The following is a 22,879-nucleotide window of genomic DNA, read 5'->3' on the forward strand; positions in this document are numbered from 1 at the left end:
CGCGAGGCATGCTGGGACCGCTAGCCCTTCCGGGGCGCCTCAGGATTTCGGGTCCCGGCACCCTGGGCGGATGCCCGAAGACTCCGCCTTCCCAAGAGCCCCTGCGGCGGGGTGCGAAGATGGCGGCGGCGTTGGCCCGGCACCCCTAAAGCGGCGGCAATGGAGCCTCCCCCGTCGCCGGGGCCGGAGCGGCTCTTTGATTCGCACCGGTAAGATCCCCGGAGGGAAGAGACCGGCTCCCGCGTCCAGTTGGCCTTCGGCCCCCGATCACCCCGCCTCTCGCCCCCCAGGCTCCCGGGTGACGGCTTCCTGCTTCTCGCGCTGCTGCTCTACGCTCCAGTCGGGTTCTGCCTTCTCGTCCTGCGCGTCTTTCTTGGGATCCACGTCTTCCTGGTCAGCTGCGCGCTACCAGACAGCGTCCTTCGCAGGTTCCGACCCGGGCGCTCGGGGAGGGTCGGGGCTGGGCCTGGCCGGAGGCCGCGCAGTCACCACTGCCGGCGTTCCCAGGTTCGTGGTGCGGACCATGTGTGCAGTGCTGGGGCTCGTGGCCCGGCAGGAGGACTCCGGACTCCGAGATCACCGCGTCAGGGTCCTCATTTCCAACCACGTGACACCTTTCGACCACAACATAGTCAACTTGCTCACCAGCTGTAGCACCGTGAGTTAGGGACGAAGCCGAGAGTGCCACGGGGCGGTTCCCTGGGGCCCAGCTCAAGGCTCCCCTCTCCGTGTCCGGGTTTCCTTTGGGGACCACAAGATACTGACCCTTACCTCTGACCCCCTTTTTCTACCCATTTGTCAGTTTTTCTCATTTTCCAATATTCTTTTTTCTTTCTTTCTCTCCTTCCCATTCCCAGCCTCTACTCAATAGTCCCCCCAGCTTTGTGTGCTGGTCTCGGGGCTTCATGGAGATGGATGGGCGGGGGGAGTTGGTGGAGTCACTCAAGAGATTCTGTGCTTCAACGAGGCTTCCCCCCACCCCTCTGCTGCTATTCCCCGAGGAAGAGGCCACCAATGGCCGGGAGGGGCTCCTGCGCTTCAGGTGGGTGAGCACAGGTATCTGTCTCCAACTGTGTAGGTGGTCAGGCCTGGGAGCCCTTGGGTTTTCACAGCCTTTTTCAGACCTACCCCCTCCCTTACTAGTTCATTTACTTTCTGTCCACTTTTACTTCTTTCCCCTGAATCCCTTTATTCTCCATATTTCTACTTGTACAGTTTGACAGTTACCCGTTTTTAAGTCGGGTATGAGCTGCTGACTGGGTTGGCTGGAATCCCATCCTACTATCTCTTCCCTCTTTTAGTTCCTGGCCATTTTCTATCCAGGATGTGGTACAGCCTCTTACCCTGCGAGTCCAGAGACCCCTAGTTTCTGTGGTGAGTGTGTTCAACAGGGGAGCTCTGGGTTTGGAGGGGAAGTTTCCCACTCCTGGCCCTGGCTTAGACCTCACTCATGCCCTCCCCTCAGACGGTGTCAGATGCCTCCTGGGTCTCAGAACTGCTGTGGTCACTTTTCGTCCCTTTCACGGTGTATCAAGTAAGGTATTAACTGTCCTAACTTTTTGGTGGCTGGGAGAAACTCGTCTCAAGGTCAAGGAAGTAGTTGCCTCTGTCCTGTCCATTTGCAGATCTTTTAATATCAAGGTCCTACCACAGAGGCAATATAAAGTATTTACTATCTCCCCTATCCTCACCACCACTGTTCCAAGAAAAGAGGTATCAGAGTGGAGAGTGGGTGCCCCCAACATGGTCCTGGGTTGTTTTTTTCAGGTGGCTTCGTCCTGTTCATCGACAGCTGGGGGAGGGGAGTGAGGAGTTCTCCCTCCGTGTACAACAGGTGGTAGGGGACACAGGCAGGGTGGAGGTGGGTTCTTTCCTTATGGGGAAGGAGAGGAAGGCTTAAGAAACTTCCAATCTTCCAATTCTCCCTAGCTGGTGGCCAAAGAGTTGGGCCAGACAGGGACACAACTCACTCCAGCAGACAAAGCAGAGCACATGAAGCGACAGAGACACCCCAGATTGCGTCCCCAGTCAGGTGTGTGGCCTCTGGACACAAAGCTTTTTAGCTTTTTTTCAGTCTGTTGTGCTTTCTTCCTTATGCCTGTACTAGTCAGCCTCTCCGTCCTCCTAGTTCTCCACTCACCTTATTTCGTATTTCTTTTTTGCAGCCCAGTCTTTCCCTCCCTCCCCTGGACCTTCTCCTGATGTGCAGTTGGCAACTCTGGCTCAGAGAGTGAAGGAGGTTTTACCCCATGTGCCACTGGGTGTCATCCAGAGAGACCTGGGTATGAGAAAGGGTAGACTCACGTAAGGAGACAGGCATAGAGAGGGGAAGTGGGTGGTGAAGGGAGAAGGTGAACAGGGAAACAGACTGTCCTGTTCTCTCTTCCCTTCTGCCCAGCCAGGACTGGCTGTGTAGACTTGACTATCACTAATCTGCTTGAGGGAGCTGTAACTTTCATGCCTGAAGACATCACTGAGAGGACCCAGGCCCTTCCCACAGCCTCCACGCCCAAGGTGAGACCCAGAAAATGGGCAGGTCCAAGACTTGGGGTGGGATGGGACAGTCTGCATATCCCCTGTCCCTGACGTCTGTTTTTTTGATCCTGAGACCCTAGCATAGTGCCTCTCTTGCAAAGTAGGCATTCGATGCGTGTTTAATGATGATGACTTCGCAAGCCCTCTGACATTGTGATCACCTCAGTTCCCCAGCTCTGGCCCGGCGACCCCTCAGCCCACAGCCCTAACATTTGCCAAGTCCTCCTGGGCCCGGCAGGAGAATCTGCAGGAGCGCAAGCAGGCGCTGTATGAATACGCAAGAAGGTGAGGGGCTTAGAGAACAGCGGGTAGGAAGGGGCCGATTGTATACGACAAAACCCATACAGTGTCTTCTCCTTATGTCCCACAGGAGATTCACAGAGAGGCAGGCCCAGGAGGCTGACTGAGTACAGGATGGCACCCAGAGCCGCAGGACGGAGACTGGGGGCAGCCCTCACCCAACTCACAACAGGCCGGATGGGTGGGTGGTAAAAAGGGAGGGATGGGGCTCCCCCCAATATCACATTAAATTCAGGGTTTTCACTCACGGTCTCTGTTGCCTCTCTGGGTCTCAGAAGCCCCATAGCAAGTTCCTTTTCCCTTGGTTGTAGGGATCAGGGATGAGGGCTTCCTTGTGGGTTTGTGGGGGTGGTCAGAATGGAACTGTCTGCAATCGCCTTCTCATGTCAAGAAATGCGTGATATTAAGGAAATGTAACTGAGCTGAAGGCCCAGAAGCAACTGGACCCTAGCTTGGGTGTTCAGCCCAGGTATGTGAGGAAAAAGCTGTAAAACTGCAAGTCCCAGGATGCCTTTCACTAATGAGCACAGTACACAAAGTCTGCAGAGTTCACACATGCTCAGTGTGGTGGCTTGAGCCTATTTTCCATAGGCCGCTGACCAGATTAAATAAGGTGGAGCACATGGCCCCACCCCAAAACAGTCTTTAGGACTGTTGAGGCACACCCCAGGGTGTGGGTGGAGCCGGAATTTACCTTTGTACTTCACAGCAGGTCAGGGTTATTGGTGACTTGCTGTGTGGGTCTGGAACTGGCTGCCATCCTGACACGTCTCAGAGCTGCAAGCAGGTTTGAATCCAGGATCCTTGTGGCCCTGCTCCCTGATTCCTACCCCGCTCCTCTGATTCTTCATTCTGTTCCCTTGGGGACCTTCCCACAGATTACCATGTCTCATAGAATTCTTGCTGCCCCTGAGGACCCCTGTGTTAGTCAAAGGATTTTTACTATCTGACTACAGGGTAATAGTCCACTTTTGATAGTCCCTTACGTGGAGACTCAACTCTCCACTGTTTTCCTGGCAGGCAAAAAATACTGGGAAGGATGGACCCCGGGGCATTATCACTTGAGGGTACAGGTTAGGGATCAGGGCTGAGGTGGGCAGATGGTGTCAGTCACCAAATACGAGGCCTTGATGTCTGCCCTGCCTTCTGTAGGTCCTGCTAGACAGCCACCATGGCCTCTCAGGTTCTCGGGCTGGAAGAAGAGTCTGGCCCAAACCCTGGGGATTCTGAACTGGCTGTGAACCCCTTTGACGGGCTCCCCTTCTCTTCCCGCTACTACGAGCTGCTTGAGCAGCGCCGATCCTTGCCTATCTGGGCTGCTCGCTTTATCTTCTTGGAGCAGTTGGAGAGTAGCCCCAGTGGAGTGGTGCTGGTGTCTGGAGAGCCTGGCTCTGGCAAGAGCACCCAGGTTGGGGAAGATTCTGGGAGTGGACAAACGGAGGGGCTAGGGAACTGGCTCTTCCCGGGACAAGGGAGGCGGGGGAGGGGGGTGGGGGGCAGGGCGGAGCTGTGAGGAGTAATAAGGGAGGTGGGTAAAAGGAGACAGGCTGGCCCCAGGGTAGCTGGTGAAGGACCAGGGGACTCCCCAAATAAGAGATTAAACTGGCCACAGCTCCCCCAGCACTTTTGACTGGAGTTCTATATCTTACTGACTGATTGTCCTTCCCTACCCTTACCCCAGATCCCACAGTGGTGTGCAGAGTTTGTGCTGGCCAGGGGTTTCCAGAAGGGCCGGGTAACTGTGACTCAGCCCTACCCTCTGGCAGCCCTGAGCTTGGCCCTGCAAGTTGCTGATGAAATGGACCTGACCCTGGGTCATGAGGTTGGATACAGCATCCCCCAAGAGGACTGCACTGGGCCTGACACCCTGCTCAGGTGTGGCCCCCTGCAGGCCTGACCCCAGATCTTCCCCTCATCCAGTAGAAACAAGCCCAGTCTTCTGATATCTCACCATTCCCTCTCTCAGCCTAGCTCACCCTTTAAATCATGCATGATGCAACTGCTGAATTCAGCCCTTTAACCCCAGCCAGGGACCTCAGACATTCAACCTCACCCTCATCATGAAAGTCTCACTTTCCTAACTGGAGTACAGCTTGTGAACAGTGTCACCAGTGGGGTTGTGGGTCACAGGTAAAGGTCCATGGGCTCAGGAAGTCAGTCACAGGGTCTTTTTCTGATCTTTACTATCAGAATCTAGGCCCCCTGGGGAGAAGCTCCTCTGGACTTCTGGGGCTGGTCATTGTCTACACTGACTCCTCTGCCCACTGCCAATGTCAACAGGTTCTGCTGGGACAGGCTGCTTCTGCAGGAGGTGGCCTCGACCCGGGGCACTGGAGCGTGGGGTGTGCTGGTGCTGGATGAGGCTCAGGAGCGGTCAGTGGCCTCAGATTTGCTCCAGGGGCTCCTGCGAGATGCCAGGCTGGGAAACCTTCCAGGGGACCCCAGAGTGGTTGTAGTTACTGATCCAGCCCTCGAACCTAAGCTCCAGGCCTTCTGGGGCAATCCTCCTGTTGTACATGTACTTGGAGAGACTGGCAGGTGTTCCACTCCCGTCTACAGGGACACTGTCCCTACTGATAGAGTGGAAGCTGCCTGCCAAGCTGTGCTTGAATTGTGTCGGAAGGAGGCTCCAGGAGATGTGCTAGTGTACCTGCCCAGTGAGGAGGTAAAACATGGGATGCAAAAGGAGGTACTCATGTCTCATGTCTGTCCCTTCCTGTCCCGGGGGGGAATGTGAGCAATGCTTGTTAGGAACATTGGAGTTCTAGTACTTACTCTCCATTGGAGTCCTGAGGAAAAACTCTGGGGTTTCAGGGTAAAAAGGTCTACCACCCTCTTTTTGATTCCATACAATGCAGGGATTTGTGGTTCAGTGAGCTCCTGAAATTATAACACCCCAACTTTGTGAGTATGTGCATTTTTTCAGAGTGAAGGGCCATAGTGTTTCATCAGTTTTTCAAAGGGGTCTGTGACCCACAAAGGTGAGAACTACCCTAACACCCCACCCCTTTTCTCAGGAAATTTCCCTGTGCTGTGAGTCCTTGTCCAGGGATGGGGGGTCCTTGGAGAACCAAGGGCCTCCACCACGGGTGCTGCCCCTTCACCCAGGCTGCGGACAAGCTGTTCAGGCTGTGTATGAGGACATAGAATCGGGTGCCCGAAAGGTTGTGGTCACTCACTGGCTGGCCGACTTCTCCTTCTCCCTCCCTTCCATCCGACATGTCATTGACGCAGGACTGGAGCTTCGAAGTGTGAGTGAAAGAGAGGTGAGGGGACGTGGGGGCTAAAGATAGAAATAGCCCTCTCTCATCTGTCTTGGCCTTGGTTGGGGGGTGGTGACAGGTTTACAGTCCTCAGATCCGAGCAGAATCCCAAGTGTTGAGACCAATCAGCAAGTGTCAGGCAGAGGCAAGACGACTGCGGGCAACAGGGATCCTACCAGGTAAGAGCCTTTGCCCTCAATGAAATCAAACACGAAAAGAGTCCCCAACCCATGAGCCCTGAGAAATCTACAGTGGTCTTCTTTCCCAGGTCTTTCTCCCCTCAGGATCCTGCCTCTGCCTGTATCCTAAGTCCTTCCTAGAACTAGAGGCTCCCCCGCTGCCCCAACCCAGGGTGTGTGAGGAGAATCTGAGCCCCCTGATATTACTACTAAAGAGGAGACAAATTGCAGAGCCAGGGGAGTGTCACTTCCTGGACCGGCCTGGTGAGCACCCCTCCTGCCCAAGTCCTGCTGTCCAGGCTCTGAGACCCCCTGCCCTGTAAGCCTTGTTCCCTCTCCAGCTCCAGAAGCACTGATGCAGGCCCTGGAAGATTTAGACTATCTGGCAGCCCTGGATGATAATGGGGACCTATCAGACCTGGGAGTCATCCTATCAGAATTTCCCCTGGCCCCTGATCTGGCCAAAGCCCTGCTGGCCTCGTGCGAGTTTGACTGTGTGGATGAGATGCTCACCCTGGCCGCCATGCTCACTGGTATAAATCACTTCTCTCTCTGGCTCTTATGGCCACTTCAGCCTTCCCTTTGGTGTTCTGGTGCTCCTAAAACCAGCCCATTCCACTTTGCTCTAGCTCCCAGCGCTCACAGTGCCTAAGGAACTAGGCTTCACCACTTATCCCTCTCCGATCTCTCTGTTGGTTCTTGCCCCTCAATATGCTTAAATCTCTCCTACCTGTTATTACTAAAACTGCACCCCTCTTCCTCAACCGTACACTCCCCTTCGCCTATACAGAATAATCTCTATCCTGTTCAGTCTAGGGTATTCCTCGCCCGCTGCATTCCAGCTTCAGGCCCACCACAACACTGACACAGCCTTCAGCTCACCAGTGGCCTCCTAGAGACCTAACCCAATGAACACTTTTGAGCCCCTGTTCATGACTTTCTTTTGACACATAGAACACCAACCATTCCCACCTTAAAATTGCCCCTCCCTAAGCCTCTGTGACCTGCTCCTTGTGGTTTTCACCCTACCCCTCTGGCCACTCCCTAATCTCTTGAGCTCTTCCTCCTCTGCTTCATCCTCTGCTCCTCCACTGTTAAGTTGGACCTCAGGGTTCTGTCCTTGCCCCTCTTGTCTTCCCATTCCCTGAACTCTCTGAGCAAGTTCATTCACCCCCATCGTCTGAAATGCCACAATATCATTCTTCTGAATCTTGGATTTATATATCTAACTCCTGATGGATGTTTCTATCAGAATTGTCCATAATACTTCAACTCAGAACTGAACTCAAGCACTTTTGTTGTCGTTTTTGTTGAGCCTGAGCACTTTTTTTAAAATAAATTTATTTTACTTATTTATTTATTGGCTGTGTCAGGTCTTCGTTGCTGCGCACGGGCTTCGTCGCGGTGCATGGGCTTCTCATTGCGGTGGCTTCTTTTCTTGAGGAGCACAGGCTCCGGACGCGCAGGCTTAGCAGCCATGGCTCACGGGTCCAGCCGCTCCGCGGCATGTGGGATCTTCCCAGACCAGGGCTTGAACCCATGTCCCCTGCATTGGCAGGCAGATTCTTAACCACTGTGCCACCAGGGAAGCCCAAGCCTGAGTACTTTTTTAAACTACCCCCTCACCACCACCACCACCACCACCACCACCACCACCACCACCACCACCACCATCATCACCACCACCACAAAATCATACAATCATCTCTGCAGCTCCACTATCATCATTCTAGACTAAACTTCCTCCAGGTTTTTTCATTATTATTTTTCACTTTTCCTAATTTTTAAAAAATTTACCTGTTCGTCTCCATACTCACAGTCAATGCCAGTGTTACCTCATCACTACTCAGCTGGATTCCTTTAGTAGCCTCCTAACTAATCATGTGAACTTCTTCCAAACACGTGGACTTTTAAAAACTCTTCATCAGCTATTCTCTACCTTCCAAACAGAATGTAAACTCATTTGCATAGCACATCCAGCCTCTCTTAACCTAGCCCATACCTACCACTCCGGCTTAATCTCCTGCCACCCTGCCACACATGCCATCCCCTCCACTCATATACTAGGTGCTTGCAGTTCTCCAAACATGCTATCCCCGTGGTCTAGAATACTCCCTCTGCCCTTTCTCCACTGAACTAATTCCTACTCAAACTTCAGATACTGGCCTGCACACCTATTGGGCTTATCAAGTTTGCTTACTTGTTGATCTCTCCCAAGCTTCTTGAGGGCAGAGACTGTTTTTCATTTATTTATCTTCAATGTCTAATAAACTGCATAGTCTCTAGAAGTCTTTTGAATAAAGTTCCCAAAGTGACACTTCTACCTCTTCGGTGCACTGCTGTCCTTTCTCATTCCCCAAAATGAACTTCCTCTCTTCTGCCTCCAGCTGCCCCTGGGTTTACTCGTCCTCCACTCTGTGCAGAAGAAGCTGCCCTGCGTCGGGCACTAGAACACGTGGATGGTGATCACAGCTCTCTGATCCAGGTGTATGAAGCCTTTATACAGAGTGAGTGGTCCAATCTGCATCCTCTTACAGAATCCAGATTTTCCAAAGAGAGGAAGTGGTGTGCAACCAGCTGACAGATCTCTATTCCCAGGAAAAGGAAGCCCTTTGGCCAAGGGTTGGGTTCTTTTGGGGGTCTCAAGGGCTTTAGCTATAGCTGGTCCCTTTCTATTCCTAGGTGGAGCAGACAAGGCTTGGTGCCAGGCTCGGGGTCTAAACTGGGCAGCATTGTGCCAAGCCCATAAACTTCGGGGAGAACTCCTAGAACTCATGCAACGGATTGAACTTCCCTTGTCTCAACCAGCCTTTGGCTCTGAGCAGAATCGCAGAGCCCTTCAGAAAGCACTGGTGTCAGGATACTTCCTTAAGGTTAGGGGAAAGAGTTGGGGTGAGGGTCATAAAAGGAGCAGAAAGTAGAGGAAGCAAAGATTGGTGTATGTCACCTCTGAAATTGGGGTCCAGGTGGCCATACAAAGGATTCTTTACGACCAGGAGAAACTTTTCCTTTGAGGTTTTGGATACAAGGGGCTATGGAGATGCCATACAGTATCGTAGTATGGTAGGGCTATAACACCTAGAGGTATGCTTTACTTTTAATACTGTCACCACCCTTGCTAATAATTCTTTCTCAACTCCCTTTTCTTTCTTCTACTGACTGACACTTCACTCTCACTTATTCCTTCAATATCTTTGTCTTTCAATGAGGTGGCCCGAGACACAGATGGAACTGGAAATTACCTGCTCCTAACCCATAAGCATGTGGCCCAGCTCTCCCCATACTGCTGCTACAGAAGCCGCAGGGCTCCTGCCAGACCCCCGCCCTGGGTGCTTTACCACAATTTCTCCATTTCCAAAGACAACTGCCTTTCCATTGTTTCTGAGATTCAACCACAGATGTGAGTTCCCTGACAACCCTCTTATACTACCCATTCCTCTTCCTGGGGCCAAAATTAAAGCTAGGGATTTAGAGACCCTAAGAAGAGGAGGGGGTCTTAGTGGTTTGTAGTAATATATGATTTGAGGAGACAGGGTTTGTGGAAGGGGTAGTAAGAAGTTTAACAACATGCATTATAAAAGAGGATACAGAAATCATCTAATTATAACTGTCTCTGTCAGGCTGGTGGAATTGGCCCCTCCATACTTCCTGAGTAACTTGCCCCCTAGTGAGAGCAAAGACTTCCTGAACCAGCTGAGGGAAGAAATGGCAGATTCTTCAACATGGAGTGAATCTTCCTCCACCCAAGAGCTTGGAGATGCCTGTGTCCTGCAGTGACCTGCCTGCGGAGTGAAGCTGAGCTCATCTCATTACATTAGATCTTCCTTCAGGCTAGCACCTAGGCAGCCAGCCAGATTTAGAAGCCCAAAGTTAAGGATCAAATACTGGAACCTGAGTTCCAAGAAATGGTGGGCTGGGAGTGGAGCGAATCAGTCTAAACAGAGTAGGACCCTTTCCTTAGCTTTCTTCTATTTATTGGAGAGGAACTAACATGCCTTTCATATACCCAACTTATGCCAAACCCATCCTTGTGTTCCCTTTTGGTCTATAAAAGTTCTTTTTATATGGTGTCAAATTTGAGTTTGGTTCTGCGGCATTTGCAATATCCATGAGTTAGAGATGACTTAGTAGGAAAGAACAAGAGTCAACTCCAACAGTGACATCCTCTTGCCTGGTTCCCACCTCTAGTCAAGACTTGTACTATGACTAACCTAGCTGTCACTAACATGGAACATGAGTAGTTTGACTACAGTTGGCCTCTAACCCTGCCTAAAGCTTACCTCCCTCTATCACACTGCTCTTGCCTCCAGGGGAGAAAGAAAGGCTGTGCTATAAGAATCAGACAAAGTCTTCCCTTTTGTTCTCATACAACTTAAATCCTGCTCTTCTTAAACCTCAAGGCTACTGCAGCCATACCCAAACTCTTAACTTTCCATCAACAAGCTTCCCAGCAGCCCCTGGCCCACTCACAAGTTTTTCTAACAACTTCAAGGACATCATGCTTTTCTCTTTTCAGCTGGGTACTACGTTCCCTTTTCTTCCTTTTGACTATTTTGATATCCTCAATCATCTTGCACATTGTAAATGTATTTATAGAAATTGATGGAAAGGAACCTTTAATCCTTAGAACTTTGCTTTTTGCCTCAGTTTCCTCCCTTGGAGATTCTGTCTGTTCTCATCATTCCATCTATTTCCTACCTCTATGTAGATGTCTACTGACCTCCCCCAAAAGGCATTTTTCCAGAATTTATTCTCTCTAGGTCTAGCATTTAGTTTTGCCTGCAGAGTTAATCTTGGTTCTATCTTCCCAATTTCCCTTTCATCATCCACAACACCATTGATTTCTTGATCCTTTACATTTCCAACCTGGGAATTATCTTTGATTATTTTTAGGCCTATCACTTCCTAATTATTTGCCAAATTCTGCTCACCCTAACTCCATTGGGCCCATTAACTTTGTCCATTGCTTCCTCCTCTTCCCTCTCTGTCCCCGAGAGACACCAGAGCCAGATTAGTGTTCCCAGATTTTCTTTTCCATTGAGTGTGTAAGTATCCGTCTCGCCTGCCACCCACTTGTAAGGCTCAAGTGAGAGGACGTAGTCAGCCGGTTAAACACACAGACAACATGGGGCTCAAAGTCCTTAGCGATTATTTTACAGTTGAAGGATGAGACGCCCAGCGTAGATAACCCTCTGGTTCCTGTCGCGGTCAGTCAGACTCGCTTTCCAGCACCTCCTCCATTACTCCTCTGTCGTTGACGTCTTCCTTCCTTCCTTCACACCTTTGCTACAGACCCGGCCTGTGCGGGCTGCAGCCTCCTGATTCCAGCCGGGCCTGTAAACCTACTCCAGCCACACAGAACCCCAGCTCCAACACACCCACGGAAGAATCCGGAGTCCCTCAAGAGAGCAGCCATTGGCCAGCCCGCCCCCCTCCCCGCATCTCATTGGCTATCATACTTCAGGTCCCGCCCCCTCAGCGCCTCGGGTTCCAGCCGCGGTGCAACAGTCTAAGTGAAAAATGGCGGGAAAGGTCACGATTAAGCGCGCAGGGCAACAGCACAACGCTGGCCTGGGAGACGGCAGTGGCCGAGGAGCTCTTGACGATAGCCTCGAGGCCACCTCCTCCTCACACGCTCCACTGCTACGGAACCACGGGGTGGGCGGCCGTGCGCTCCAAGGCCCCGGGCCCGGGGCTCCACGCGGCGCCTCAGTCCGGAAAAGAGCGCTCGGCCAGTCGGGCAGGCGTCGCTCACACCACTGAGGCGAGCCCGGACACGGAAGCCACCTTGTTGTCCTCGGCCCAGGGCTGCAGGTTCTGCAGCGCGAAGAGCGACGAGTTGTGCAGGCAGAGCGGGTCCGGGGGCAGCGGCGGCCGTAGCGGCCGCGGTAGTGCGTCCTGCTGGAGGTGCAGAAGCAGTCGGCCCGCACGGTGCCGCTCTGCCTCGCGCTCCTCGGCCGTCTGGCGCCTGGGCGAGCGGAGACGCGGGGTCAGCGAGGCCGGCCCTCGCCCGCCCCACGCCTCACCGCCACTTGGCCCGGCCCGGTCCCTCGCCCGCCCCGCGCCTCACCGCCACTTGGTGCGCCGGTTCTGGAACCACGTCTTGACCTGCGCGTCGGTCATGCGCAGGGCCTTGGCCAGCGCCGCCCTCTCGGCCGAGGCCAGGTACTTCTGGCGCAGGAAGCGTCGCTCCAGCTCCAGCACCTGCGAGCGGGAGAAGGATGTGCGCGGCTTCTTCCGCTTTGGGGGGGTCCGGTTTTGGTAGGGGTGACCTATACGGCGCGTCCCGGAGAAGGGCGAGAGCGCCGCTACAGGGAGGAAGAAAGAGCAAGGCAGGGTTTTCGGGGCGGCCCGAGGTGTCACTGAGAAGAGAGCGCGGCTGCCAATGCTGCAGAGCTCCCGCGCCCGGTCCCTACGGTGCCCCAAGCTCGACCCCGCACCAGTAGAGGCTTCTAGACAAGAAAAGGCCTCGGAAATGGCCCTCCCACTTGGGTGAGGGAGAGACGTCCCCCGTAACTTCACCCTGCCCTTCCCGCGGTGTGGACAGTGAACTGCAGAGGAGGGCGCGGGCATCGACGGCAGCTACCTCCCCAGCGCCTCTCAGCAGCGGGACCAAGAGATACCAATTGAGGGAGGATCCCCTGGGATTAGGGGCGGAGGGTACGAAAGGGGACCTTGAGTTGGAGCAGAAGGATCAAAGATGAGGATACCGGGTCAGTGTGGGGCATGACGCTGGAGGGATCGGGCAACCTCACCAGTGAGCCGGTCCTTGGCATAGCGGCGGCCGCTGTCCATCCAAGGGAAGGTGAGTCCCGCTAGGCCCCCGGCGCCGCCCAAACCCGAGGGTCCAGGAACAGCAGGCGCGCCTCCAGCGGGCGGCTGCACTGGCAGCGGGCGGTGCGCCGGGACGCGGATCACGCCGCCCGGGCCCACGCCAGAGCTGCCTGGTAGTGGGGCCAGCGAGCCCGCGGGGCCGTAGCTTGTGGCTCCGTGAAATCCACCCGAGAACGCCACACTCTCCCCATGGCCCTGGCCCGCTCGACCCGGGCCTAGGCCGCTCCCGGGGGGTTCCGGGCAGCTCAGGATCTGATCGATTCCGAAGCTGATTGGCTCGTGGTGCGGGAGGTTGTGCGAGGCCAGCACCGCCGGCTCCATGGGTCCGCGTCAAGGAGGACCGCAGGAGGCTTGGCAGTTGGGGAGGGCGCCCCAAACAGCTCTGGGAGCCCAGCAGCGGAGCGTTTGGGGCGGTGGCCTCAGGGGTCAGCGGGGCTGGCCGTGGAGAGGCGCCGGGGCCCCCAGGACATCTTCATCCCTGTGTACGGGGAGTAACCGCGCCCGTGCCGGCCTCTGCCGGGCGTCGGCGCAGGGACTCGCATCCCGGGGGAGCGCGACCCACTGGGGCCCCAGGAGCGCCCTTGCTGACTCTGAAGAGCAGATGGACGCTGGACTGCCAGGGCCTCTGCCCGAGTCCGGGGTGGAGAGGGTTGGCCGGCTCGGGCTGGGGCAGTGACTGACAGATCAGCCTCGGGTGGGCAGTGGGGGCTGGGGGTAGGGCAGGGGCGGGGCCGGGCCTGTTAAAGGGGAAGAGACGCCTGTTTGCTCTGAGCGCGGGGAAGACTGGCCGGCGGGAATGGTGGGGGTGTTGGAGGGGGGAAGGTGGCGAGGGTGTTATGAACTTGCACGGGAGGGGCCGGTGCTTGGGCCGCTACGCGCTGAGTCAGCCGAGATGCGCAAGGCAACTCCATCCTCGCTGGCCTCCGCCTTTGGGGTTTCCTCGGCCTCACCGGCTTCCTTGCAGGTGCCTCCTCCCACAGCCCCCACTCTTCGCCTCCCGATGGGTCCTGCCTGACGACTCCCGAATTCGTTGTGGCCCCCGCCTAAATGCTCTCGAAGACCAAATCTCGTTGTGGCTTTCTGGCTGAGATGGGAAGCGGCTGGGGAACGGGGCCGGCGAGTTGGAGGCCCGGGAAGAGGACAGGTGTGGGAAGGCGGTGGCAGGGCGTTCGGTGGGCTAGGGCGGGGAGCAACTACTCTGGGCCAGTGATCCTGGTGCTCCTCCCGGCCTCTCCCATAGGGGCCCTAGCTGCATTCGGGAGCGCCCGTAATGGGTGCCCAGTGTTTCTTAGAATTTCGATTTTCTGAAATCGGTGTAAAGCGGACCCGTGGCTCCACCGGAGCCAACTCAGGTCAGTGGGGCTTGGGGCTGGCGTTCTGCCCCCAACAGGGAACCACCAACGCGGGACTCTGCCCCTCCACTCTGCGCCTAGGAAGTCTATTCTCACACACTCCCTCCCACCCCCGCAAAGGCGGGAGGACGAAATCGCCACAGGCGACACTTGGGACCTCACAGAAGTCTTCGGAGGATCCTAACCGCCTCATTTCGCAAAGCTGCTTCACTCCACCCAAGCCCAGGAAACTGTGCCTGGAGCGTGTCAGAGAAGGGAGGTGGGGAAAGACAGAAGCCGCTCGGTGACCTTGTGACCTCTTGCCGAGGACCCAGGAGCTGGGAGCGTGTGAACTCTGCATCCTTCCCCGGGATGGGACCCGGGGCCGGCCGGGCCCCTGTGCCTTAGACCCGCCCCTGCCGCCACCCAGCCCGGTGCAGGCCGCCATAATCGGGTTAGCTGGGTCGGAATTACATTACCTTCCCCGGCCCGCCCCGGACCCCGGGGTTGGGGGGGCTGGTTCCTGGCGCCTCTGAGCCGGTGAGACTGGGCGCCTGGAGGGGGATGTTCTTACCATCCCTCAGAGGGTGGGCACGATGAGTAGCTTGGCCTGCCTCGGCACGTGGTGGCCAAAGTACCCCACCCCACTGTGCCAGCTCTAGACCCTCCGCTGCAGCCCACTCTGGTGCTTCCCTACAGGCTGCCAGTTACCCGTGTGAGCTGAAATGCCTTCTAAGTCTAGTAGATGGGTCTCCCTGGGAGCACGGATCTTCCAGTTGATTCTCTAGGATCTCCTGGGGAAAACTCTGCCCCTCCTTTCTCCCTAGCAGATGGGCTGGCAGCCTGGCGCTTAGGGCACGGTAAGGGGTCTTTTCTCTCCAGGGAACCAGGAATGATATTTGGGCATCTGGGTAGGAAGATAAGGAAGAGAAAGAAGGGAGTAGGCTTTCTCGTCACACAAAGCCACCAGCCCCTCAGTGTTCTCAGAAAACCTCAATCTGAAGGGGGTGAATGATGGGGGAGGGAGGCAGTGGGCATCAATAATAGGTGACATCCTCCCCCAGTCTTGTCCACCTCCATCATCCAATTCTCCAGCTATTCCCCCACCCTGCCAACAATCCCTTCTGAAAGGGTTGCTGGGGCTGAGGGCGCGGCGGGGGGGTGGGGGTGGGGGGGCGGGTACTGCTACTGTGGCAGCTGTTTTTGTCTTGGTGAAGGAAACATATCACCACCTCCCCTTAGCCTTCACAGAACTCCAAGCATCTTTTCTCAGCAGTAGAGGGGTTGGGGCTACTAGAGAGCATGAAACCTCTACTGTTCAGGCAAACCCTTCAGAGATAGCAATGGGCTGGATTTCCCTGGATGAGAACAGAGAGCCTAGGGAGACAGTAAAGTAAATAAAGTCTCTCAAGGGGACTGGCCTGCAGGTTAGGAGTTTGTCAGTCCCCTTTCCCACTCCAGGGGTGGGCCTCAGGAGACAGTGAGCACTAGTGTGTCTCCAATCAAGCGGAATAAATCCTTCTTGAATGAATCAATGAGTGAATCAATGCAGGTGAAAAAGGTAGCATTGTGCAGACCTGTATACCTGCTTACTCTACATCCTGCCTTTTTTTTTTTACATCCTGCCTTTTGAGGTCAGCACAGATGGCACGGCCACCCAGAGATTACCCAACTGATCCTTGGAGGAGAATGGTCACAAACCTGGTAGTATATACACATCTTCTGGGGATTAAAAAAAAAAAAATTCTGTCAGCCACAGTCCTAGGAATTTCTCGGCTTGCCTCTACCTTGCTAGTTCCCTGATTCTCTAGCAAGATGGTTCCTGCTAGTTTCTGTTCAGGCCTTCAAACCTGCAGCTTCAAAGGGAGAGGCCACATTCCCAGCCCATCCTCCTGAATCTTGTCTTCCGTCCTGCTGTTGGTGCCATGTCCCCACTCCTGTATCATCATTTTTCTTATCAATTTAGTCCTTCCTACCCCCAACTGTCTTAAGTCTCTACTATCTGGACAAAGTCTTCGCCCAACTTCTCAAGAGAAATTATGTGTTTCCTTTTCCCTTTTACTGCCCATACCCATTGCCTCCATTTCCCCATTATTTATTCTTTTAACCCACCGCAAGCTGGCTTCACTACATGGACCCTTTCTCAGAGAGCTCCCGTGTCCAGTGTCTGTTATCCAGGACTCCTCTGACATGTTTTACTTTGCTGACCATCAACTTTTTCTTGAAATGTCCATTCTTTTGGCTTCCATAATATCATATTATTCTACATCTTTGGACATTCACAGTCACTGCTTATGTTTTTCCTCCACCGACTTCTCTTCTTCTACCAAAGACTGTGAGCATTCTTCAGAGCTCAGACTTCAGCTTTACCCATCTCTACCTCTGCTCAGGTTTCATCCATTCCAATAGTTCCATCTATTACAGCTACCCAGAAAACTCTAAGACCTCAGTCCCTGGTTCTGACACTTGCTGTGTCCCACCCCACCATTCTAGTTTTCTAGCAAGCTCCACCTGCTTTCACTCTAGCCACCTTAAGTCCAACAGGCTGGAGGAAATTCTTCCCCTCAAGCTCCTTATTCACTTCCTCCTATTATTCTTTTCTTTGAAATGTTTCATACACAGTCCTTCCTTTCCATTTCCACAGATGAAAGCCTAGTCTAGGCCATCATCACCACCACGAAATATAGTTGTAAATACAACAAAAATTCCTGCCATTGAGCACCTTACATTCTAGTGGGGGAGGCAGGTGAAAAGGAAATATATACAATAAACTTAATAATAACAATGCTAAGAAGAAAACTAAAGCAAGGAAGGAGGAAGAAGAAGTGTAAGAGTGGGGGATTATGATTTATCTAGATTGATCACAGAAGACCTCATGGAGTAAAGACCTGAAGGAAAAAAAGGGCCATTTGGATATCTGAGCATTTCAAGTTGGGGACACGAGAGTATATCCTGGTGTATCTGTGGAACAAATGGTGAGGGGGTCCAGTGTGTCTTGAGAGACTGAGGGACTGCGAAAGACCATGCAAGGCCTTGAAGGCCATTGTAAGACTTGGACTTTTATTCTAATTGAAAAGAGAAGCTATTGGAAGGTTTTAAACAGAAAAGTAAGAAACCTCATTTTTAAATTTTATTTTAAGCAACTTTCTTAAGGCAAAACTGACATACAATAAAACGTACATATTTAAAGTGTACAATTTGATACACTGACATGTATACACACATGAAACCATCAACACAATCAAGATAATAAACATCCATCAACTCAAAAAAACTTTCCACGTATCCTTCCCCCCCCTCCCCCGCCCCCGGTACGCAGGCCTCTCACTGCCGTTGCCTCTCCCGTTGCGGAGCACAGGCTCCAGACGCGCAGGCTCAGCGGCCATGGCCCACGGGCCTAGCCGCCCCGCGGCATGTGGGATCCTCCCGGACCAGGGCACGAACCCGTGTCCCCTGCATCGGCAGGGGGACCCTCAACCACCGCGCCACCAGGGAAGCCCCACGTATCCTTTTTTTATTCATGTTTTACCGGAATCACTGTGAGCTGCTATGTTTAGAATAGGCTAAAGAGGGGTAAAGGTACAAGAAGCAAGGAAAGCAGGCAAAAAGCCACTGCAATCATCCAGAGAAGAGATAATGCCGTCTTCGAACAGAGAGGTAAGCAGTGGCTGTAGCGAGAAGTAGTTGATTAAAATATCACCAATCTCATAACTCCTTACCACTAATTCACTCTGAAGATAAATGAACAAATATGTTTCTTTCATAGGATAATTCACCCTCTTCCAAAACGTCTTTTAGCTCCCTATTGCCCTCAGGCTAAAGTCCCAACTCCACAAGGCTCTGCTTCTTCTATCACTACGCTCAGATCTACACCTGGGCCTCAGTCCAGTCCCTCTCCGTTCACTCCGTTCCCCCCACTTTGCCTTTCTTTTCTATTTCCACCACACTCCTTTCCCCACCCCCACCCCCAATCTCTAAATTGTGCCCACACAAAGACCCAATTCCTCCAGAAAGTCTTTCGGGGTCTCCACTGGTATCTCTCCCTTCTTGAGTCTCCAATTGCACCTGATGTTAATACTCCACAGTAATTTTATCTTTATTTTGTTTTTGTTTTTTTTAATCCCACTTTTTAAAAAGTAACTATGGACGTCGGTGTACCAGCTCTAGGGCCCCTGCGTCCTCCCCAAGTACGGGACTGGGCCTATGCTACCGCAGGAGTTCGCTGCCCCAGCGTGTCCATGTGTGGTAGTGTCCTAGCCGTCCTCCCCTCCTTCTTGGGCATCTGCTCTGCATTAGTCTGTCCCAGGCCTCCGCAGGCGCCGATGATTGAATCATCATCATTAACCAGGGCCTGCTCCCCCATCCTCGGCGGCAGGGGAGAGTGTGGGGGCGGGGGTACGATCACTACCAAGTCCCTGGGGGTCCCTCCTTCCCCTCCACCCTCTACGAGATTCCGCAAAGCTCCGAGAAATCCCCGCTGTGAAGCCGGGACCAGGCCCACCATCGGGATGAAGCTCCGTAATGCGGACGCGTCAGCCGCGGAGGGCGACACAAGTAGAGGGCCCTGGAGGGGCTTCTTTAGCAGGGACATCATCACAGGAGATCGACGACCCTGAGCGGTGGCGGGAGGAGACCGCCGGGCCTTTGGGAGTTGAAGGCGGCCGTCTTTTGCAGGCTCCAAAAGTTAGTCCCGAGGTCATGTCGGGTCTATTATGATGATTCCTACAGGAGCTCAAAGAGATAGGACCCCTTCCCAGGCACCCCCCGACTCCCTAATTACAGATTGAGGAGGGGGAGGGGCCAGTGGGGCTCAGGTGAGCACACGGCGAGAAAGGGACATGGGCGGGGCCTTACAGAGGGTCAGCGAATCCGAAAAGACCTAAGCCTTCGTTGCGAGGCGACAAGTCCCGCCCCGCAGGCGGCACCGGAAGTGGCCGGCCGGGATCAGCCTTTAAGATGGCGTCTCCTCAGGGGGGCCAGATTGCGATCGCGATGAGGCTTCGGAACCAGCTCCAGTCAGTGTACAAGATGGACCCGCTACGGAACGAGGTGCAGGGGCGGCAAGGTTACCACTGTGGTCGGCTAGCGGTGCGAACTGCGGCCGGCTACAGGACGGGCGGTGGCTGGCCGGGCGCCAGTGCGCCTGCGCAGAGACAGGGTGCCCAATGCGCCTGCGCGATTGCGGTCGGGTTGCCAAACTCCAGGCTAGGACGCCTGCGCATTGTGCCGCTCACTCTTTGTAGTCTCCCCTGGGAAAGGAAGGTGGGGCGAGTTGGCTTGGAGGGAGACCCCGCTGTGCGCGGAGCCCTCTGCTGGGCGGAGGGGGAGTGTCAATCCCCGGGAGCTAATCGGCTGACGGCGCAGGGTGCGGTGTTGGCCGTGGGGTCTGATGAGAGGCGACTTCCAAGTTGTGAAGGCGCACGGGTTGGGGTTGGGAGAGTGATCGTTGACGGAGGGTGTGTCCGCAGGAGGAGGTCCGAGTAAAGATCAAAGACTTGAATGAGCACATCGTCTGTTGCCTGTGCGCAGGGTATTTCGTGGATGCCACCACCATAACAGAGTGTCTTCATACGTGTGAGTGCCCAGGACCCTGGCTGTTTCTTCCAGGCCCCACTTCCCACTAAGCCGGCTGCCAGCCTCTAGGCTGCTTGCCCCAACCACCCAGGCGACCCACCCAGCCCATGAGCCCGATTTCCAGAGGGCCTGAGAGTTTGCTTTTCTCTTCTTGCAGTCTGCAAGAGTTGTATTGTGAAGTACCTCCAAACCAGCAAGTACTGCCCCATGTGCAACATCAAGATCCACGAGACACAGCCACTGCTTAACCTCAAACTGGACCGGGTCATGCAGGACATCGTGTACAAGCTAGTGCCAGGCTTGCAAGACAGTGAGTAACCAACCTGACTTTGAGGGGCCTCTAGAGGACTGATGCTCGGTGACAGCTTGAGATGACAAGGGCTTTGGTAAAGAGGTTGACAGCTAGAGGGACAAAGAATGAGGGAGGGCTTATATTTTACTTCCTGTACTCCACTCCCTTCTAGGTGAAGAGAAACGGATCCGAGAATTCTACCAGTCCCGAGGCTTGGACCGGGTCACCCAGCCCAGTGGGGAAGGTATGTCTCTTGGTAACAGGAGGGTAAGGTAAAACCCCCAGAGCATTCCTCCTGCCCAGTTTTGCTCCCCGGGGAAAAAGGCATATGGAACATGTGCCACACTCCTCATTACTCTGTCTTTCTCAGAGCCAGCCCTGAGCAACCTTGGCCTCCCCTTCAGCAGCTTCGACCACTCAAAAGCCCACTACTATCGCTATGATGAGCAGCTGAGCCTATGCCTGGAGCGGCTGAGGTGAAGGACAGGTCATGGGCTATCTGAAGTGACAGTGACAATGACCCAGAGGCAGGGAGGGGCTCAGGGAGAGGGCGAGCAGTAAGGGAGTGTCTGTTCACTTGAAGAGAGTATATCATGGTCTGGGCAAGGGACAGGGGAAAGATAGAGCTCCCTAACCTGTGTCTGTTCCCCCCCCCCCCAGTTCTGGCAAAGACAAGAATAAAAGCATCCTGCAGGTGAGAGGGGCTGAGGGGAGGGCCTCTTTAAGGAGACTCACCTCCCCATGGCCCTTCCCTCACACACCTGTTCTCTTCCTTTCCCTCCCCACCCCCAGAACAAATATGTCCGATGTTCTGTTAGAGCTGAAGTTCGCCATCTCCGGAGGGTGCTCTGTCACCGCTTGATGCTAAATCCCCAACATGTGAGTATCCCATAGTAAGTTTTTTGGGGAGGGCGGCTAAGAAAGGAGGAACAGAGTATAGGGTAGACCAGGGTAGTTCTTGACCTGTGCAAGAGGATACTTCTTGAAACTGTGCCCCTGTCTCCCTTCTAGGTGCAGCTCCTTTTTGACAATGAGGTTCTCCCTGATCACATGACCATGAAGCAGATATGGCTCTCCCGCTGGTTCGGCAAGGTGAGCCAGTGCCAAGGCAGTCTCCAGGGCAGGGGCAGACTGAGGGGGCCTCTTGGGTAAGAATGTTCCCACTGACTGCTTCTTCCCTTTATTCTCTCCTTAGCCATCCCCTTTGCTTTTACAATACAGTGTGAAAGAGAAGAGGAGGTAGGGGCCAAGCCCCCACCTATCCCTCTGCCCTTCCCTCCCCAGATATTTATGTGAAATTAACCTTGGCTTTATTTTTTGAAATAAAAATTTTAAAAAAAGCAAATTTTTCCTTTTTTTCCTGCCACACACTCATGCTTTGTCTTGTGTCCTGCTTCCCTCTTGAGTTTCATCAAGAAAGAGGGCCTCTCTCTGTTGGTGTTCCCTCAGTGAATTGCCAAAGGAAAGCAGTAGAGGACCCTACATATGTAAAACTCTGAAGGTGACCTAAGTGAAACCAGGTCATTCATACCAGCTCTTTTTGGTGAAGGGAAGGGGAGCTCTCACCGTCCTTGAATGTTGCCACATATAATGAAGGCCTGAGTTGGAGGTATCCTAATTCAATAGTGGTGAGAATGGGGCTAGGGTTTGACAGTGGCCACTGCAGGACTGAAGAAGAGTGATATTTGAAAGAAAATACAAAGAATTGCACTATGGGAGGAGCCTTAAAAAAAGTGGGATGCAAGAACACATGGGGATAGTCACAGCTGGAAACCTCGCTGTCCATATGAGATTCAGTGGGCCTTCAGGGACCTGGGCTAGGTGAAGCCAGGGTGTGGAGAGGGTAGTTGAAAAGAGGGAACTGGTGCTCAGGAGAGGCACTTTTTAGGAACAAGAGGGAAGCAACAAGGCGAGAACTCCACTGAGTAATTCAGCAAGCATTCCTTGTCTGTTTGAGCCAGACAGTAACAGAGGAGGGGACTGGAGGCCAAAGCAAGGAGCTCCTGAAGGAAGCTAATGGGCTGCTGTGGAATCTGGGACAAACTGGATGGCATAGGCAGCATAAATGTTAAACCTTATTTTAAAGCCTAAATCTGGCGCTGGCCAAAGTCTGACTCATGAATTCAAGGGGCTCATTGGGTATAGCTTGTGAGGGCTGAAGGTGCCTGAGCTTCCCCAGATGGAGATTGGGTGGCAGAGGGCTCAGGGGAGGGCCATAGTGAAGGTGGCCTGAACTGGCTAAAAGAGCCAGAGACTCAGGGGCAAAAACCTGAGCTCTCTCCCAGGGCACAGTAGGCGTGGGCTTCCCTCCCCATGGATGAAGCTTGTAGGCCAAGAGAAAGGCACATGTGGAGAGACTGCAGACAGCAAGGCAGAACCCCTGGTGACCTCTGGGCAGGCAGCAGGGACCAGGGTAGGGACACTGCAGGGCCACTGGCCCAGGCCCAGTTCCTTCCTGGCACCATCTCCAAGATTCCCGAGCCTCACATGTTTCAGGCCTCAGGCCTGGAACGCGCCAACCCCCACCCCCCACCCCCACCAGCTGTCCTTGAAAGCCTAAGTGTCACCTCC

The 22,879-nt window shown here is 53.9% G+C and overlaps 5 protein-coding genes across 15 annotated transcripts; 3 read left to right on the forward strand and 2 right to left on the reverse strand.

Annotated features, from left to right (window-relative positions):
- Nucleotides 1–70: 70 nt before the first annotated feature.
- Nucleotides 71–3,083, forward strand: AUP1 (AUP1 lipid droplet regulating VLDL assembly factor). 8 transcript variants are annotated; one of them, XM_004277114.4, is made up of 12 exons: nucleotides 75–209; nucleotides 291–428; nucleotides 508–658; nucleotides 858–1,042; nucleotides 1,302–1,374; nucleotides 1,466–1,539; nucleotides 1,768–1,834; nucleotides 1,930–2,032; nucleotides 2,166–2,282; nucleotides 2,399–2,514; nucleotides 2,702–2,820; nucleotides 2,906–3,083. In XM_004277114.4, the coding sequence occupies exons 1-12, from the start codon at nucleotides 160–162 to the stop codon at nucleotides 2,940–2,942; spliced, it is 1,230 nt and encodes a 409-aa protein (XP_004277162.1). In that variant the 5' UTR covers nucleotides 75–159; the 3' UTR covers nucleotides 2,943–3,083. The 8 variants fall into 8 exon arrangements, 5 of the variants coding, with proteins under 5 accessions (XP_004277161.1, XP_004277162.1, XP_033256466.1 ...); XM_004277113.4 differs by having other exon boundaries at nucleotides 71–209; nucleotides 291–658; XR_004475360.2 differs by lacking the exon at nucleotides 2,906–3,083 and having other exon boundaries at nucleotides 2,166–2,304; nucleotides 2,609–2,747.
- DQX1 (DEAQ-box RNA dependent ATPase 1) lies at nucleotides 2,907–10,352 on the forward strand. 3 transcript variants are annotated; one of them, XM_049696273.1, is made up of 13 exons: nucleotides 2,908–3,016; nucleotides 3,545–3,622; nucleotides 3,988–4,243; nucleotides 4,517–4,710; nucleotides 5,116–5,500; nucleotides 5,853–6,086; nucleotides 6,178–6,277; nucleotides 6,383–6,541; nucleotides 6,619–6,810; nucleotides 8,665–8,784; nucleotides 8,960–9,150; nucleotides 9,487–9,677; nucleotides 9,898–10,352. In XM_049696273.1, the coding sequence occupies exons 3-13, from the start codon at nucleotides 4,007–4,009 to the stop codon at nucleotides 10,052–10,054; spliced, it is 2,160 nt and encodes a 719-aa protein (XP_049552230.1). In that variant the 5' UTR covers nucleotides 2,908–3,016; nucleotides 3,545–3,622; nucleotides 3,988–4,006; the 3' UTR covers nucleotides 10,055–10,352. The 3 variants fall into 3 exon arrangements, with proteins under 3 accessions (XP_033256462.1, XP_049552230.1, XP_033256461.1); XM_033400571.2 differs by lacking the exon at nucleotides 6,383–6,541 and having other exon boundaries at nucleotides 2,907–3,016; nucleotides 3,548–3,622; XM_033400570.2 differs by lacking the exon at nucleotides 6,383–6,541.
- TLX2 (T cell leukemia homeobox 2) lies at nucleotides 10,165–12,850 on the reverse strand. Its single transcript, XM_049696278.1, has one exon. It carries the CDS (start codon nucleotides 12,848–12,850, stop codon nucleotides 12,344–12,346), a length of 507 nt encoding a protein of 168 aa, XP_049552235.1. The 3' UTR covers nucleotides 10,165–12,343.
- LOC101275701 (T cell leukemia homeobox 2) lies at nucleotides 10,165–13,432 on the reverse strand. The gene has a single exon (XM_049696279.1). The coding sequence runs from the start codon at nucleotides 13,430–13,432 to the stop codon at nucleotides 12,992–12,994; it is 441 nt and encodes a 146-aa protein (XP_049552236.1). The 3' UTR covers nucleotides 10,165–12,991.
- Nucleotides 13,433–19,343: 5,911 nt separating this feature from the next.
- PCGF1 (polycomb group ring finger 1) lies at nucleotides 19,344–21,653 on the forward strand. Of its 2 annotated transcripts, XM_004277109.3 has the most exons (9): nucleotides 19,344–19,491; nucleotides 19,911–20,016; nucleotides 20,174–20,326; nucleotides 20,481–20,552; nucleotides 20,679–20,784; nucleotides 20,969–21,002; nucleotides 21,101–21,187; nucleotides 21,320–21,400; nucleotides 21,504–21,653. In XM_004277109.3, the coding sequence occupies exons 1-9, from the start codon at nucleotides 19,399–19,401 to the stop codon at nucleotides 21,549–21,551; spliced, it is 780 nt and encodes a 259-aa protein (XP_004277157.1). In that variant the 5' UTR covers nucleotides 19,344–19,398; the 3' UTR covers nucleotides 21,552–21,653. The 2 variants fall into 2 exon arrangements, with proteins under 2 accessions (XP_004277157.1, XP_033256455.1); XM_033400564.2 differs by having other exon boundaries at nucleotides 21,320–21,653.
- Nucleotides 21,654–22,879: the final 1,226 nt, after the last annotated feature.

The sequence above is a fragment of the Orcinus orca genome, chromosome 13 (genome assembly GCF_937001465.1).
Source record: "Orcinus orca chromosome 13, mOrcOrc1.1, whole genome shotgun sequence".
Lineage (NCBI taxonomy): Eukaryota > Metazoa > Chordata > Mammalia > Artiodactyla > Delphinidae > Orcinus > Orcinus orca.